The sequence below is a fragment of the Trichosurus vulpecula genome, chromosome 8, assembly GCF_011100635.1.
Source record: "Trichosurus vulpecula isolate mTriVul1 chromosome 8, mTriVul1.pri, whole genome shotgun sequence".
Lineage (NCBI taxonomy): Eukaryota > Metazoa > Chordata > Mammalia > Diprotodontia > Phalangeridae > Trichosurus > Trichosurus vulpecula.
Genome location: NC_050580.1, coordinates 64,133,826 through 64,147,961, shown reverse-complemented (window position 1 = coordinate 64,147,961; position 14,136 = coordinate 64,133,826). Strand labels below are relative to the sequence as shown.

At 42.2% G+C, this 14,136-nt stretch overlaps 1 protein-coding gene across 1 annotated transcript in view; it reads left to right on the top strand.

The window, feature by feature from the left end:
• The first annotated feature begins 551 nt into the window (after positions 1 to 551).
• Positions 552 to 14,136, top strand: part of RASGEF1A (RasGEF domain family member 1A) — an 87,664-nt gene continuing 74,079 nt past the window's right edge. The window contains exon 1 of the mRNA XM_036736024.1: positions 552 to 580. Coding sequence (XP_036591919.1) covers positions 563 to 580 — 18 coding nt within the window. The 5' untranslated portion in view covers positions 552 to 562. The remainder of the gene's footprint in view (positions 581 to 14,136) is intronic.

Below are 14,136 nucleotides of genomic sequence, written 5' to 3'. Positions count from 1 at the left end.
TAGTAGTGACCTTTTAAAGTGATTCAGCAAAACCTTTGCTGGCTAAACTTGTACTTTTGAGTCTGAAAAAAAAAACTCATGAAAATAGCTTTTAAGCTGGCTCAGCAGAAGAAAAAGAAAGGGAGGTATTTCTTCAACCTAAACCTCCTATGATCTGATACTGATATTCTCATCAGTCTCTTCCACTTTGGGGACGGGAGGAGGAGAGAACTCAGGAGTCACTGGCCGGGATCAGACAAGTCCCTAAGTAAGATAGCCTATCAGCAAGCTATCAGAAGGGAAAGTTGAGGATTTTAGCGGAGTTCCCCATCACCACCACAGACTACTAATGGCACATGTTCCCTGCGTAGTGGAAGTCTGTGGGCGGGAGGGTTTCCTCCCCTGTGGGACTGGCCATTTCCCCTGGGTATATTTAGAGAATCCCCAGAGAGAGCCTGGCTAGCCACTCTCTTCCTTCTGTGATCATTACAGAAAGAGAGAGAGAGAGAGAGAGAGAGAGAGAGAGAGAGAGAGAGAGAGAGAGAAATTGTTCAGAAGAGTCTTGGGCCATTAAGAATAAGAAATGTTCCTCGAGAGCCAGGTGAGTTTCATTATCTTCAAATATCACATCTAATCACATTTTGGAATCTCTTCCAGGAAATTGTCATTGTGAAAGTCGGTGAATCTGAGGGTAAAATGCTTACTCTAAGAGGTGTATTTGAGCAGGTTTAGCCCTTTAAATAAATCCTTCAGCTTTGGCAATGTTACAAGGATTGATCAGAAATGTACAGGACCAAGGATTTAGAGCTAGAAGGAACCTTGGCTATCACCTATTCAGTTTGAAGGAGAAAATGACTAAAAAATTCCCTTTTAGACTAAGTGGGTCCAGCACTCCTAGCTTAGCATCTGTCCCATCTGGATCCACAGCCACAGCACAAGACAAGGTGCATCCTGCCGAGATCAAGCCTCTCACCTATATTAGTTTGCTAAGCAAGCTGGCTGGCCTACAAGGATATCTGAAGACAGGTGGGAACCCTTTGGGCCACTGCTGTACTAGAGAAGGGAAGGGAAGAGAAAACAGGTTGTATTGCTCCACCAGGAACGTCTGTGACAGTGTAAGCTGTTGGCACAGCAAGCCCCCATGGCATGATACTTCTGTTTTGTATTGCTTTTAAAGGAGGGGAGAAAGGTAAAAGAGGGGAGAGAAAACAATATCCTAGAGAAAATAAGACACACCTCTTCCTAAGTCCCTCCATCTGTCAGAGGTGAGCTTTTGCTTGGTAAGAACAAAGGCCAATGTGATGTGCCTGTTTATTGAACACAAGGTTCTGTTTTCAGGCAGGAATCTAATCAGGTAACCTGAGTTGGCAGGCAGCGGCTCTTTGCCAATTCGAGGATGGCCCATCCATCATGCAGCAGACAACAGGGCCCAGTAAGACAAGGGAGCCAAGTAGGCAGCCCTTGTAACCAGAGTCCAAAGGGTTCTCCTCAAGAATTCAGTAACAAGAGCTCTGTCTGATCACTGAGGCTCTCCGCAAGAAGACTTTCCTAGACAGAGAGGGCCTGGCTCCTAGACACAGATGCCTTGGCTCCAGCTGTCCCTGAGTGAGGTTTTAAGCAGGGTCCTGTAGGTGCCAGGGTGTGCCAAGGGATTCAGACAGGGGGAGAGACGTAGCATCCTTTCTAAAGGAAGCAGAAGGCTTATGGGATTAATATGATGCTTGAGACAGCTCTGCTTGTACCATTTACATTTCCAAAGCAATTTATGAAAATCCTCATTTTTGAAAATATGGGTAATTGAAAATGGGATTCAGAAACAGCATGTTCGTGGGTGTTAAAAGCCTCACTTCAAATGGAACTGACCTAGTCCACAGCCAGGGATAGAGAACAGGGAAAACAGGAGAGAGAGATAAGCAAGGCAAGGTATTTGCCTTTTCCCTGTTGCCTCTCCAGTGCTGGCAATCTATGGATCAGTGCTCCTTTCCCTCACACGACCCAAGTTCTCAGGACTTGTGAATGAGAAAAGCAGTATGGAATAGTGGACAGGGCACTAGACCTGGGTTCCAGAAGATCTCAGTTCAAATCCCATCTCAGACAACCAACCCTAGGCTCTGTTGTCCCTTGGTGGTTACTCTCATCGTCACTGGTGCCTACATACATTTTCCCCTTCTCCTTTTGTTCAAGCCAACTGCTCAGCCCATCAGAGTGAATTCTCCCCTACTGTGTCTCTGCCTCTAGAACCCCAACCTCTTAGTATTCCAGCAAAAACTATTCTATCCCTGCTCTATACTCCTTTAGCCCTGACGGTGTATGTGTGTTTGTGTGTGTGTGTGTGTGTGTGTGTATGTGTGTGTGTGTGAAAGAAAGAGTGAGTGGGAGAGAGAGAGAGACAGGGAGAGAGACAGACAGAGAGAGAGAGAGAGAGAGAGAGAGAGAGAGAGAGAGAGAGAGAGAGAGACATGAACCATACCTGCCTCTTCAGGGAGCTTCCATTCTATTCACATTTCTAAAGCTTGTTACACATACAAAGTTCTTTCATAAGTTCATAGGATCAGACAGCTAAGAGCTGCAAGAACCTGAAAGGTTTTGAATCCAACCCTTGCATTTATAGATGAGGAAATTGAGGCCCCCAAAAGTAAAGGGACTAGATGAATGGCAGTGGTGAATGGCAGAGCCAAGACACAAATAGAGGAGACACACTCCAAATCTAATGTTATTTCCACTAAATGACATGAACTGGCACAATGGATAGAGCACCAGGCCTGGAGTCAGGGAGACCTGAGTTCAGATCTAGCCTCAGATGCTCACTAGCTGTGTGACCCTGGGCAAGTCACTTAACCCTGTTGGCCTCAGTTTCCTTATCTGTAAAATGAGCTGGAGAGGAAACTGGTAAACCACTCCAGGATCTCTGCCAAGAAAACCCCCAATATGGTCATAAAGAATCAGCCAACAACGAAGTAGTAGTATATCTATTTTATAGATGATAATACTGTTGCAGCTGGGCCTATCATTTCATTGATATGAGGTCCTCCCAGATGAAGAAACTCCATCTACAAAGGCAAGTTGGCACATTCTCTGTGACTTATATTGTTGCCTAGGGCATGGACTCATTCAGGGTCCCACTGCTAATAAGTGTAAGAGGCAGGTCTTCTCAGCTCCAAGGGTGCGGAGAGAAGGAACGAGCATTTATTAAGCACCAGGCACTGTGCTATGTGTGCTATCTACCATAGCATGATGGTTCTCACCTATAGAAATATGACTTTTAATTAGAAGAGGGGACTAGAAATCTTCTCAGCTGTATATCTTATTTTCGCAACCAGATTGTAAACTCCCTAATAGCAGAGAGCCATGTTTTATGCTTCTTTATCTCTTACATAACACTGAACAGAGTATGAAATGTATAGAACCATGGCATTTAGAGCCAGAAGGGACTTTGGAGATCACATAATCTAAGGTTCTTAATCTGGGGTCTCTGAAGTTAGAAAAAATTGATAACTATATTTCATAATTGACTTTCTCTGTAATCCTTTGTATTTTATTTATGCATTTAAAAACATTATTCTGAGAAGGGTTCATAAGCTTCCCCAGACTCCACCAAAGGACTCCATGACATACAAAACAATTTGGGAGCCCTGACCTAATCTAACTCCTTGATTTTATAGAGGACATTGAGTCTAAGAGGACAAGTGAATGACCCAGGGGATAAGTAGCCAAGCCAGGATTTAAATCCAGCTTCTGTGACTCCAAATTCAGTGCCTTTATCTGTTATACCATGCTCCTTCTCCCAATAAGTACTTATCGACCCATTGCTTCTCCAGCTGCCACTTCCATCCTGCCATTATTAGAAGTAAACACAGAGAAGGTGGGTTAAGCTGGGTCTTGAAGGATGAGTGGGATTTGGCTAGGCTGAAGCACTCCGCCTTGGTAGAAAAAGGGAAGGAAGCAAGGAAATTTCACTGCCTCTCTGGGGACTACTCTGACCTTTCCTGAACTAATGGATTAGGGATTGGCCTCTTGCCCCTTCACCTCACTGACCAGACTTTTCTCCCGTTAGGGAACTAAATCAACGTCTCTGCCTCAGTCATTAGCAAAGAGCTAATAAAGAGGACCAAGGCGCCAAGGTGATTGGGTCTCCTCTTATTAATTCAATCACTCTACACAAAGGGGAAAGATTGAGGCCTAGCTTCTCTCCAGTGAAGGGCCTGGCAGACCCTCTCTGGGGAAATACAAGGAAGTAATCAATCCAAAGTGATTTCAGCTAGAGGTAGGCACAGAACAGCAGAGGCCTATAGAAAAGAAAGTTACCAGGTATCACACAGAGTGATGACTGGGGAGTGAGGAGATGTGTGTTCTAGTTGCAGCTCTGTCCTTGCCTATCTAGATGGTCATAGCTGGGTCAGGTCGCTTCTCCACGTCACACAGTCTTCTCGTCTGTAAAATGAAGGGGCTGGAGTAGATGGTCTCTAAGGCTCCACATGCTGAATTTTAAAATCCTATGAAATAAGAGCTAACCAAAGCTTTGATGTGTTTACGTATCGCTGAGACAGGACGATTTTTAGAGCTAGAGGAGGCTTTGGAGGTGCATCCCCCCTCCATTTTACAGGTAAGAAAACTGAGACTAGAGAAGTCGTGGTCACCAGTTAGTGACACAGCCTGGTCTTCTGGGGCCTAGGCCAATTATTCTTTCTAGTAGAAGGAAAGCTTCCTGAGAGCAGGGACACAACTCTTGGTGCATAGACAGCATTTAATAAATGCTTGTTTGTTGAGTGACTCTTTCACGTTGGTGTGTTCTAGGGTCAGAGGCAGTATAGTGGATAGAAAGCAGGTCAGGAAGACAGGAAGACTGAGACATACTAGCTGGACCCTGGACAAATCATTTAAACCCTGAGCACTCTCAACAACTAAGACTCTTAGTTTCAGAGAAAGTGATGATCTGTATTGGTAGAAGGAGTTCTCTTTTCCAAGGAAGCCACAGGTTTAGCTAGGCTTTATCTCCAAAATTGTATATAATACTTTGTTTAGGAAATTTGAATTGCTGAATTCCCAATATACCCCCAGTGCCTGTGTAACCAGAGCTGGACCAGCAGACATCCCTAGTCCATAAAACAAGCCTCTAAAAATGATATGATGAAGCAAAACCCACTGATGCGTCACCCAGCAGGTACCACCCCCTGTGCTTTGAATGTTTATCCTTCCTCATGTTACCAGGATCTTTACTGTCCCCAGGGCAGCAGGTAAACCAAATAAAGACAGACTGTGAGCTATCAAGTATCACCCTAAGTGTATTTGAGATTAAGGGCTGAATTGTGCACAGATGTACTTGACATCTGGGTCCCAAACGACACCTAGAGACCCTGGGGCACCTGGTTTGGGTCAGAAAAGAGCCAACAAAGTCCAACCCATTTGTTTTTCTTCAATGCTCCCCTAAGGGAAATTCAGTCAATTCTCCATAAGGCCATATTCTCTAGTCCTCCTCTCTGAGCTCACACTTGCAGAGCTGGGGAACTAAAGGGGACTTTTCCAACAGGCCCGTTTGACAGATTACATTGTATATATCTCAGCAAACCTTCTTTGATGTGGTCCCTCTCTACCCATTCTCCCCCACACATACATCACATTCACCCACTCTGCCACAGCCCAACTCAAAACTGTGAGTAGGCACTGGTAAAGTCCTTCAAATGTCATCTTGTTTACCAAATGTCAGAGTTGTTTCTACCCATCTTGACTACCCAACCTCATTCTTCCATTCAGTTGATGTCACCCCAGTGAGAATCAAAAGCCCCACCCCTAGGATTAGAGTCGTCCTGTGACATCATTAAACTATATCTTGACTTTGACGTACACACCCACCTTCCTTTCCCACCCTTTCCCTGTTTACTCCCACCTCAATTACCTAGAACCATATTGCTGCCTCATCCTCTAATCACAGAAGCCCTGATGAATTCACATTCAAATGCTAGAGACTCAATGTTTTCCTATTCCCAAGGAGATTTATATCTGAAGAAAGAAAGGTTTTGCCTATTTTCAGCATTTAATAAGTGTATTCATTCATTCAAATAGTCTCTGAAAGAGTGAACCTTAACCCCATGGAATAAATGGTTAATAGTGGGATTTCAAGTAATAATGAGTTTAGTAAAGTAGGTATTTTAGGGGGTAGCCAAGAGACCTTTCTCCTTGTCCTGAAATCATACTTTGTACCAGGTAGCTACTTAGAGGTAAGGCAGCTGCTTTCTTTCTTCCAAACCACACAGAGCCAAGAGGGCTAAGAAGGTTTGCCAGAGAAATATCATCGCCTTTGCATTAATCAGCATTCCCTGAGGAGCTGATACCTAGAGGTAGCTGCCACAGGCCGCTTACCAACCCAGGGCCTTGTGCAGTAAGGCCTTCTTTAACACAATATTTTCTTAAGTAGGTAAATATAAAATACATAATTTCTTATCAACAGGACAGACATTCAAATAGTCAAATCCTGAGAGCAATTCAGTGCAAGTAACCTATCCTAGAAGAGAGCTACTTTGATGATGTCTCTCAGACAAATGATCACAAATAACCCCAGCACCTGTGTTCATTTTTGCTAAGCTCCATTTTCTAAAAAAGACAAAAATCTGAGTTTTAGCAGATTCTATGCTCTATATGAGCCAACAATTTGTTATGAAAAAATGAATGACAGACCTGACCACTGAATCAGAGAGCTCTGATTTCAAGTGGAGCACCCTTCTGATGGTGGGTATGTGACCCTGGGCAAGTCATTCAGTCTTTCTGTGCTTCAGGCAACTCTCCAATTGTAAAGAGAAGAGCAAGATCTATCTAAATGGTTAGAAGCAGTTTTCTCACCAATAATTCCTATTATGAGTGAAATTATAGTTCTATTCCTTACTTCATCCCTCCAAAAAAATATTCAACGTAAGTCAACAGGATGATATGGGGACCAAAAGAGTCAATTTGATCTTAAACTATAGAAGGTGTCCTAAAAGTCTTAGTGCTATTTTAATCTTTAATTGTTTAAATTTAACTATGCTATTGCAAACTTTGGTATATTCTATTAATAAAAGTATAACATCCTGAACAAGGGAGGTACAACAGTGACATGGTACTATAAGACGGAACCCCTCTACTCAGCACCGGTCAGTCTATCACTTTCAGTTCTCAGGGCCATATTTTAGGAAGGACATTTACAAGACAAAGGTCATCCAAACAAAGTTGGCAAGGGTGATGAGGAATCTGGAAACCATAACCAATGAGAACTAGCTGAAAAGAAGTCTAGTAAGAGAAGATATTTCGATGGAACATGATGGCTTTCTTCAGATATTTGAAGGACTGTCATGCAAAGGAAGAACTCAATTCTATCTGTATTGCTTTAGAGAGCAAAACTAGTACCCCTTGGTGGCAATTTTAGGTTAGTAGTTTTTGGCTCAGCATAACAAACAACTATCTAACAATTAGATCTGTCCAGCAATGGAATGGAATGTTTCATGAGATAATGAGCTCCCCATTGCTCAAAATCTTCCAGGGAATCTAAATCACCAGCCATCAAGATTGTCATATCAGGGATCCCTGCGTGATACAGGAAAAATGCTAGATAATCCCACTTGCTTCCTGTGTGATCCTGAGTAAGTCATTTTGCTCCTCTGAGCCTAAATTTCCTCATCTGGAGAACATGAGAGTCAAACTAAATGACTTCTAAGCTCCCTTCCAGCTCTAAATCTGTGATCCTTTTACCTTATGACCTCTACAACCCTTTAAGCCCTTTAAAACTTCAAGATCAATGGCTCAAGCAAGCATCAGATAAGCGGGAATGTTATAAAGGGGATTTTTGTTCTATTTTGGGCTAGACTGAATGACCACTGTCTCTGATGTTCTGTGATTCTATGACCCAAAGTCACCTAGAGAATGTATAGCTGAGTCACAGCTTGCCATTTGATGACTCAAACACTATGGAAATATCTGTAGCTAAAAAGTTTATGAAGCATTGCTTTAAAACATTGTATAGTGGCAAATAGAGAGATAGATACAGATATAGAGACAGATAGGTAGATAGATAGGTAGACAGATGGATAGATAGACAGACAGACAGACAGATAGATAGATAGATAGATAGATAGATCTGCTCTTAACATAGGGAGATTTTTTAAAATAGAAATTTTAGTAGACTGCAAGCTCTGTATGAGTCAATGGTGTAATAATGTGGTTCCCAAAAAACTTGCAAACTTAGGCTGCATTAAAAGACTTACAATGCTCAGAACAAGAGACGTGGGTGTGCCACTTGACTCTTACTATAATACTCCAATGGACATTTCTTCAACAGATCCATCTACTCATCTCAGCAGACACTCCCTCAAATGCAGAACACAATACAACCACACTTTCTCATGCTTTATTCTTGTACATGGTCCTTCCAAAATTTCTTCCTGAAGGATGGGCCCAGCACACTGAAGACCTTCTTCTGCTTTTTTTCCATATTCCATAGATGCCAGTGATGCTGTCATCCTTCATTCTCACACTGTAACTGGCTCACTTCCCTTCCTGGTCTTGCACACTCTCCACGATATCTTTTATAATGTGTCATTGCATTAAGAAAATAAAGGGGACCCCATTCTCAAAAGGGTATACAGCACATTCTAAGTACATAAAGTGGCCCTGCTGCTCATAAATCCCTCAAAGAGCAAATTGACAGATTTCTCTTCTGGGCATCAAAGATGCCATGTGAAAAAATACTGACTCTGTGTGTGTGTGTGTGTATGTGTGTGTGTGTGTGTGTGTGTCTGTGTCTGCACATGCACTTGGTCCCCTTTGGATTGATACAAATAGCATCCTTGCCTTTTGTGTGTATTTGGAGCCTGACAGGAAATGATAAGTACAATCTCTTAACAAAATAAAAGTTAGCTCCAACAACTTTCCTTGCCCCAACATAAACAAGGCTTGTTTCTTTGTACAATCTTGAAACTTTGATCCTCTACACAATTTTCCTTTGAGCAGCTGCTATACCTTGTCAAGGGGCAACTCTGAAAAATATTATTTTTCATCTCACTCAAGGTAACATAGGGGATTTTTCTTTTTCTATATCCTTGATTCTGATGGCAGCTGCTTTCCCTATTGCCAGGGTTGAATGCCATCCAGGCAGTTTCCAGAGTCCATATGAAACAACCTTGAGTAGAAGTGGTATTTGGAACACAAGAGCTTAATTCAGCCCACTTGGGCAACATGGCTGCTGCCCTTCCCAAATGACCTCTCTTAATGACAGATATTCCTGTCTTTGGGTACAGTGCTAAAATGGTATCTAAGATGCCAACATCTTCCCTCAAGTCCTCTAACGTTTTGTTGCAAAGGGCATTTCTGCTTCATTTGAAGTGGTCCTTTGCTTCACAGCACACTTGCCAACCCCCAGACACTAACAGAGAGCCCTTTGGCACTCAAGAGAATTGTTATTTCAGAGAAAAGCCTGCACTAAATGGCTTTCCTTAGTGGAGTCTCAAACAGCTCATCCAGAAGTTCACATTTTAGCATATTTTAGGATGAATTGTTGACAATGGCTTCCATATAGTAAGAGCTCATTTTACCCCCACTGAGAGTCAAGACCTGTGACATAAAGCATCATCATTGTAAGGAACTTCTAGTGTGGAAGCTCCCTCCACCGATGCAGATCAGCAATTTAACTTTTACACCATAGTCTTAGAAATATTGTGGACAGAGGGCGGGATTGAGATGGGAGGTGAACTGCTCAAGGTCACCCAGCCAGAATGTAACAGAAACAGAACTAGAGCCTATAGCTTCCTGACTCAGAAGTCAGCTTTCCATTCACTGTACCATGCAGCCTCACTCTGCCTCCCAACATGCAATGTATGATGACAAAGACAAAAATGATTCATGGATACTACTTGGGATGCACTTTTTGTGTCATTCCTATAACAAAGCTTCTTATTCTTTTTCTTCATCTCCCCAATACTCTCCCTCTGACTCTCTGTCTCTCTGTCTCTCTGTCTCTGCCTCTTTCTGTCTCCATCTCTGTCTGTCTCTGTTTCTCTGTCTCTATCTATGTCTCTCTGTCTCTCTCTGTCTCTGACTTTCTGTCTCTATCTCTATGTCTCTCTGTCTCTGTCTCCCTCTGTCTCTGTTTTTCTGTCTCCCTCTGTCTCTGTCTCCCTGTCTCTCTGTCTCTCTCTCTGTCCATGTGTGTCTCTGTCTCTGTCACACATATACACACTCCTTACTTTTTAACTTCACCAAATCAAGTGGTATCAATGGTCAATTATGGCCTAGTTTATATAGGAAGAAATATTCTTGCAATAGACAGGGGTTAGCCTTCTTAAGTTACCTTCAAACTTTATAATTTATTGTATGAATTTCCAAAATCACATGTTAATACATTCCCTTCATTCTTCCCCTCCTCTGCCAAATTAAGATAGCTGAAAGTGAAAACGTTACTTAGTCTTACTAGATTTTGTTGAAAAATAAACAGCAAAAAATAATCACACACATACACACTTTTGTACACTTTAAAAATCTCCAAGTCCTAAATCTCAGTGAATTAGAAATGGATCACCAAGAGGATTATAATGTTTCATGCTTTTACTCCCTTCTTGATATCATTCCTCATGTCATGACTCCTCCTCCTTTTCTTCTTCCTCCTTTTCCTCCTCTTCCTCTTCCTCCTCCTCCTTCTCCTCCCCTTCTTCTCTTCTTGTTCTTCTTGTTCTTCTTGTTCTTGTGCTTCTTCTTCTTCTTCTCCTTCTCCTTCTTCTTCTTCTTCTTCTTCTCTTCTTCTTCTTCTTCTTCTTCTTCTTCTTCTTCTTCTTCTCCTCCTCCTCCTCCTCTCCTCCATCTCCTTCTTCTTCTTCTTCTTCTTCTTCTTCTTCTTCTTCTTCTTCTTCTTCTTCTTCTTCTTCTTCTTCTTCTTCTTCTTCTTCTTCTTCTTCTTCTTCTTCTTCTCTCCATTCTCATTCAAATTGGATATAAAGTGGGCTATTCATGGCCTAACCCCATGCCTGATCTGTAGGATAGTTTTGTTTTGACTTGCTCCATTTCTGAGGTAGTTTCTCCCTCCTTAGACAACCTGGCAGTCCTTCTACTATCAGGGCTCACTATATAATTACAAATTTAGTATAGAAATCCAGTCAACATACACACTGCAGTTCAGAACTCTCTAGCTCCAGAAATCCCCCAGGCTCAGCCTTTCTTAAGAGCTAGGATTTTATGCCTAGGCAGCCATGCCCAGCTCTACCCAGACTGCATCTTCTTGCTTATACAGATCTTCATTCTTTTTCTTCATTCTCTAACTTCTTACTCAACTCATACGTGTATATCACTCATTTTGGCACTTAATATGAGGATAATGCAAAGTGGTAAATGCTTTGTGCGCGGGTATACAGTATGACTTGTTTCTTTCACAGAACTTGTTTCTTTCACAGAACTTCAGGGTAGAAACTAAAACTATATAAGATCTGGGATCACTTTAACTCTCTGCAAAGCCACAATTAGAAATTTCTGGCCCTTTGCAAGTGGCACTAAATATGCTTCTGGGAAGACAAATGAATTTATTTTGGGGGTGAGAGGCATCATAAAGTCACTGCTAGAGAGTCTAGAGAGATCAGTAGAAATATGAGGCCTAGACAGGGAGGAGTTGATCTAGGGTACAACCACCATGGCAAAGACTCCTACTGTAATGACTTGCTAGCTAAGAGGGAAAATTGCTTAGTTGATAAGAGTATTGGCTTGGATTCAGAAAGAGCTGGATTCAAATCTCACCTCTGGTACCATTTAAGAGCCATGTGATTCTAGGCAAGTCATTTAACTTTTGTGTGCCTCAGATAGCTCTCTAAAACTTGTTCACTAAATCAGAGATGGGATGTCATTCTACTTTTGGTGATCAGAGTTCCCACACTAGGGGCTCCACGTATTTAAAAAAATCATAAATCCCTCCTTTATTTGCCCATGTTCTTGCTAACTAGACACTAACTTCAGTTGCCCATGTCTCTGAAGGATTGAAAGTGTTGTTGGTGCCCCTCCCCCCACTAAATTTCAATATCGTTGAATCAAATCCCAGAGCTCCACCTTAATTTCTACCTTGCTGTACCTCCCTCAGCCTTGGTTTTCTGTCGTGTAAAATGGATGGAATGATCTAGGTGATCGCCAAGGTCCAGACTAGCTCAGCATTGGTATCTGATGAATACCTGTTGAATTGGATACAATCAACCTCAGGGCAGAGCAAGAGACAGTATGTGTAAAACTAAAGCAGAGTCCAAATAATGGGAAATTGAATTCATCCATTCTTTAGGGGATAAACATAAAGGTCTTGCATGGCAGCTGGTGAGCCATTAGAGATCCTCAGAAAGCCGGAAGATTATCCTACCTGCTTCATTGCCATCACTCTTAATAAGCAGCAGCCAGCACAATAATGAAATGGCATTTGATGGACAACTCGATATCGTCCCCAGAGCCTTCAGTAGAAGAGGTTTACTAGAGAGAAAGAAAAAAAAAGGAAAAACAGAAATAAAAATGAATAACTAGGCTTTGCTGAATTTATGTTTAGGGGAGTTCAGAGGAGACACTGTGATTCCCACAGTCAATTCAAGCAGTACTCAGGAGTGAAAAAGAATTTAGAGGAGGAAAAAAATTGAATCATGCATATGGAACAAAGCTTTAATTATTAGAATTTCTCCCGCTTACTGGTGGCTTTTGTCAAGAAGGCGCCTTTCGAAGGCTCTGCTTGTGCTCCTGTTCCCATGACAGCAGCCTCATATTTCACCCAGGGTTAGCATCTCTTTTCTGCTCCACAGTCACTGATTAATGCTCTGACCCATGACCCATTAACCCCCCACAACAACAGAACATAAGACAAATGTCTGTACTGCCCTAGAGTTTAAATTGGTTTAAATAAGGTCTTTCCTGTTCAGGATTTTGGAATATTAGGTCTTAATGATTTGTTTACATGGAAAAAACACAACCTCCCACCATCCCTCACTCACCACCCTCCTCATGCCTCAGCTTTCTCCCCTGGACTAGGGAAAAGGGACCCCAAAGATCTTTAAAGGTAGTCACTCTCTCCTCACATACACATGGACCAGAAAGGAAAATTCATCACTTGCCAGTTTCTGATTAGAAACAAAAATATTCTGCAGAGAAACTGCCAGTTAAGTCTAAAGGAATGAAGAAGGAGGAGATAATAATGACTTTTTTTGAAAAAAAAAAACATTATCCATTCTCTATCAGAAGAGAGGAGCAAGACACTTCCCACATTCTTCCTACTTCTGCAGGTGCAGAACAATCTTGAGGAAAAGGCAGCTCCCTCAAAGCTCCTGTGGCCCCCAGCGGACTTGAATTCAGCTGAAATCATAAATCAGCATAGTGTAGTATGGAAAATATTCATCCTGCAGTCAGCAGAGACCTGAGTGCAAGTCCCACCTCTGACATTTACTTACTCTGTGACCAGTAAGTTCACTAATCTCTCAGACCCTCCTATGTAAGGATTGCTGTAAGAATCAGATAATATAAATATATGGAAAATACTTTACAAACCTTAAAGCAAAATTTATAAATGTTAGCCATTATTGTTGGAGGAGTTTGGGGGAGGCAATCAGGGTTAAGTGACTTGCCCAGGGTCGCGCAGCTAGTAAATATCTGAGGCTGCATTTGATCCCAGGTCCTCCAGACTCATGGGCCAGTGCTCTACCCCCTAGCTTCCCCTTGCTAGCTATTATAATTGTTGAGAGACCCTGAGAAAATATGCAAAGGCAGGAATAATCATCATGTGTTTGACCTTGAAAGAGTCTGGTTGACTGGAGCATAGACTCTCAAACTAGAGAGTGGTGTAAGATAAGGTAGGAAGGGTCAGCTTGAATGCAGCTGTAAATGTTAGGCTGAGCTGTTTGTATTTGCATCTCCTGCCAATGAAATGGCCATTGAAGGTTTTGTGCAAAGGCCTGGCAGGATGGGTAAAATGATCTCTAAGATGCTTTCTCACTCCAAAGCTCTTTGAAATGATCCAAGCCTGAAATGAACATTTGCCTGGTGGTCTGTAAGGGAATCTGCACTGTTTATGCTGCTAAAAAGCTAGAGAGAGAGCTCAATGGTGACCAGGAAATCCTAGAAACCCTGCCCCATTTGCTGGCATCCTGGGACTTTGAAGACAGCCCATATTATACTTGGTAGTGGCTACAGTTC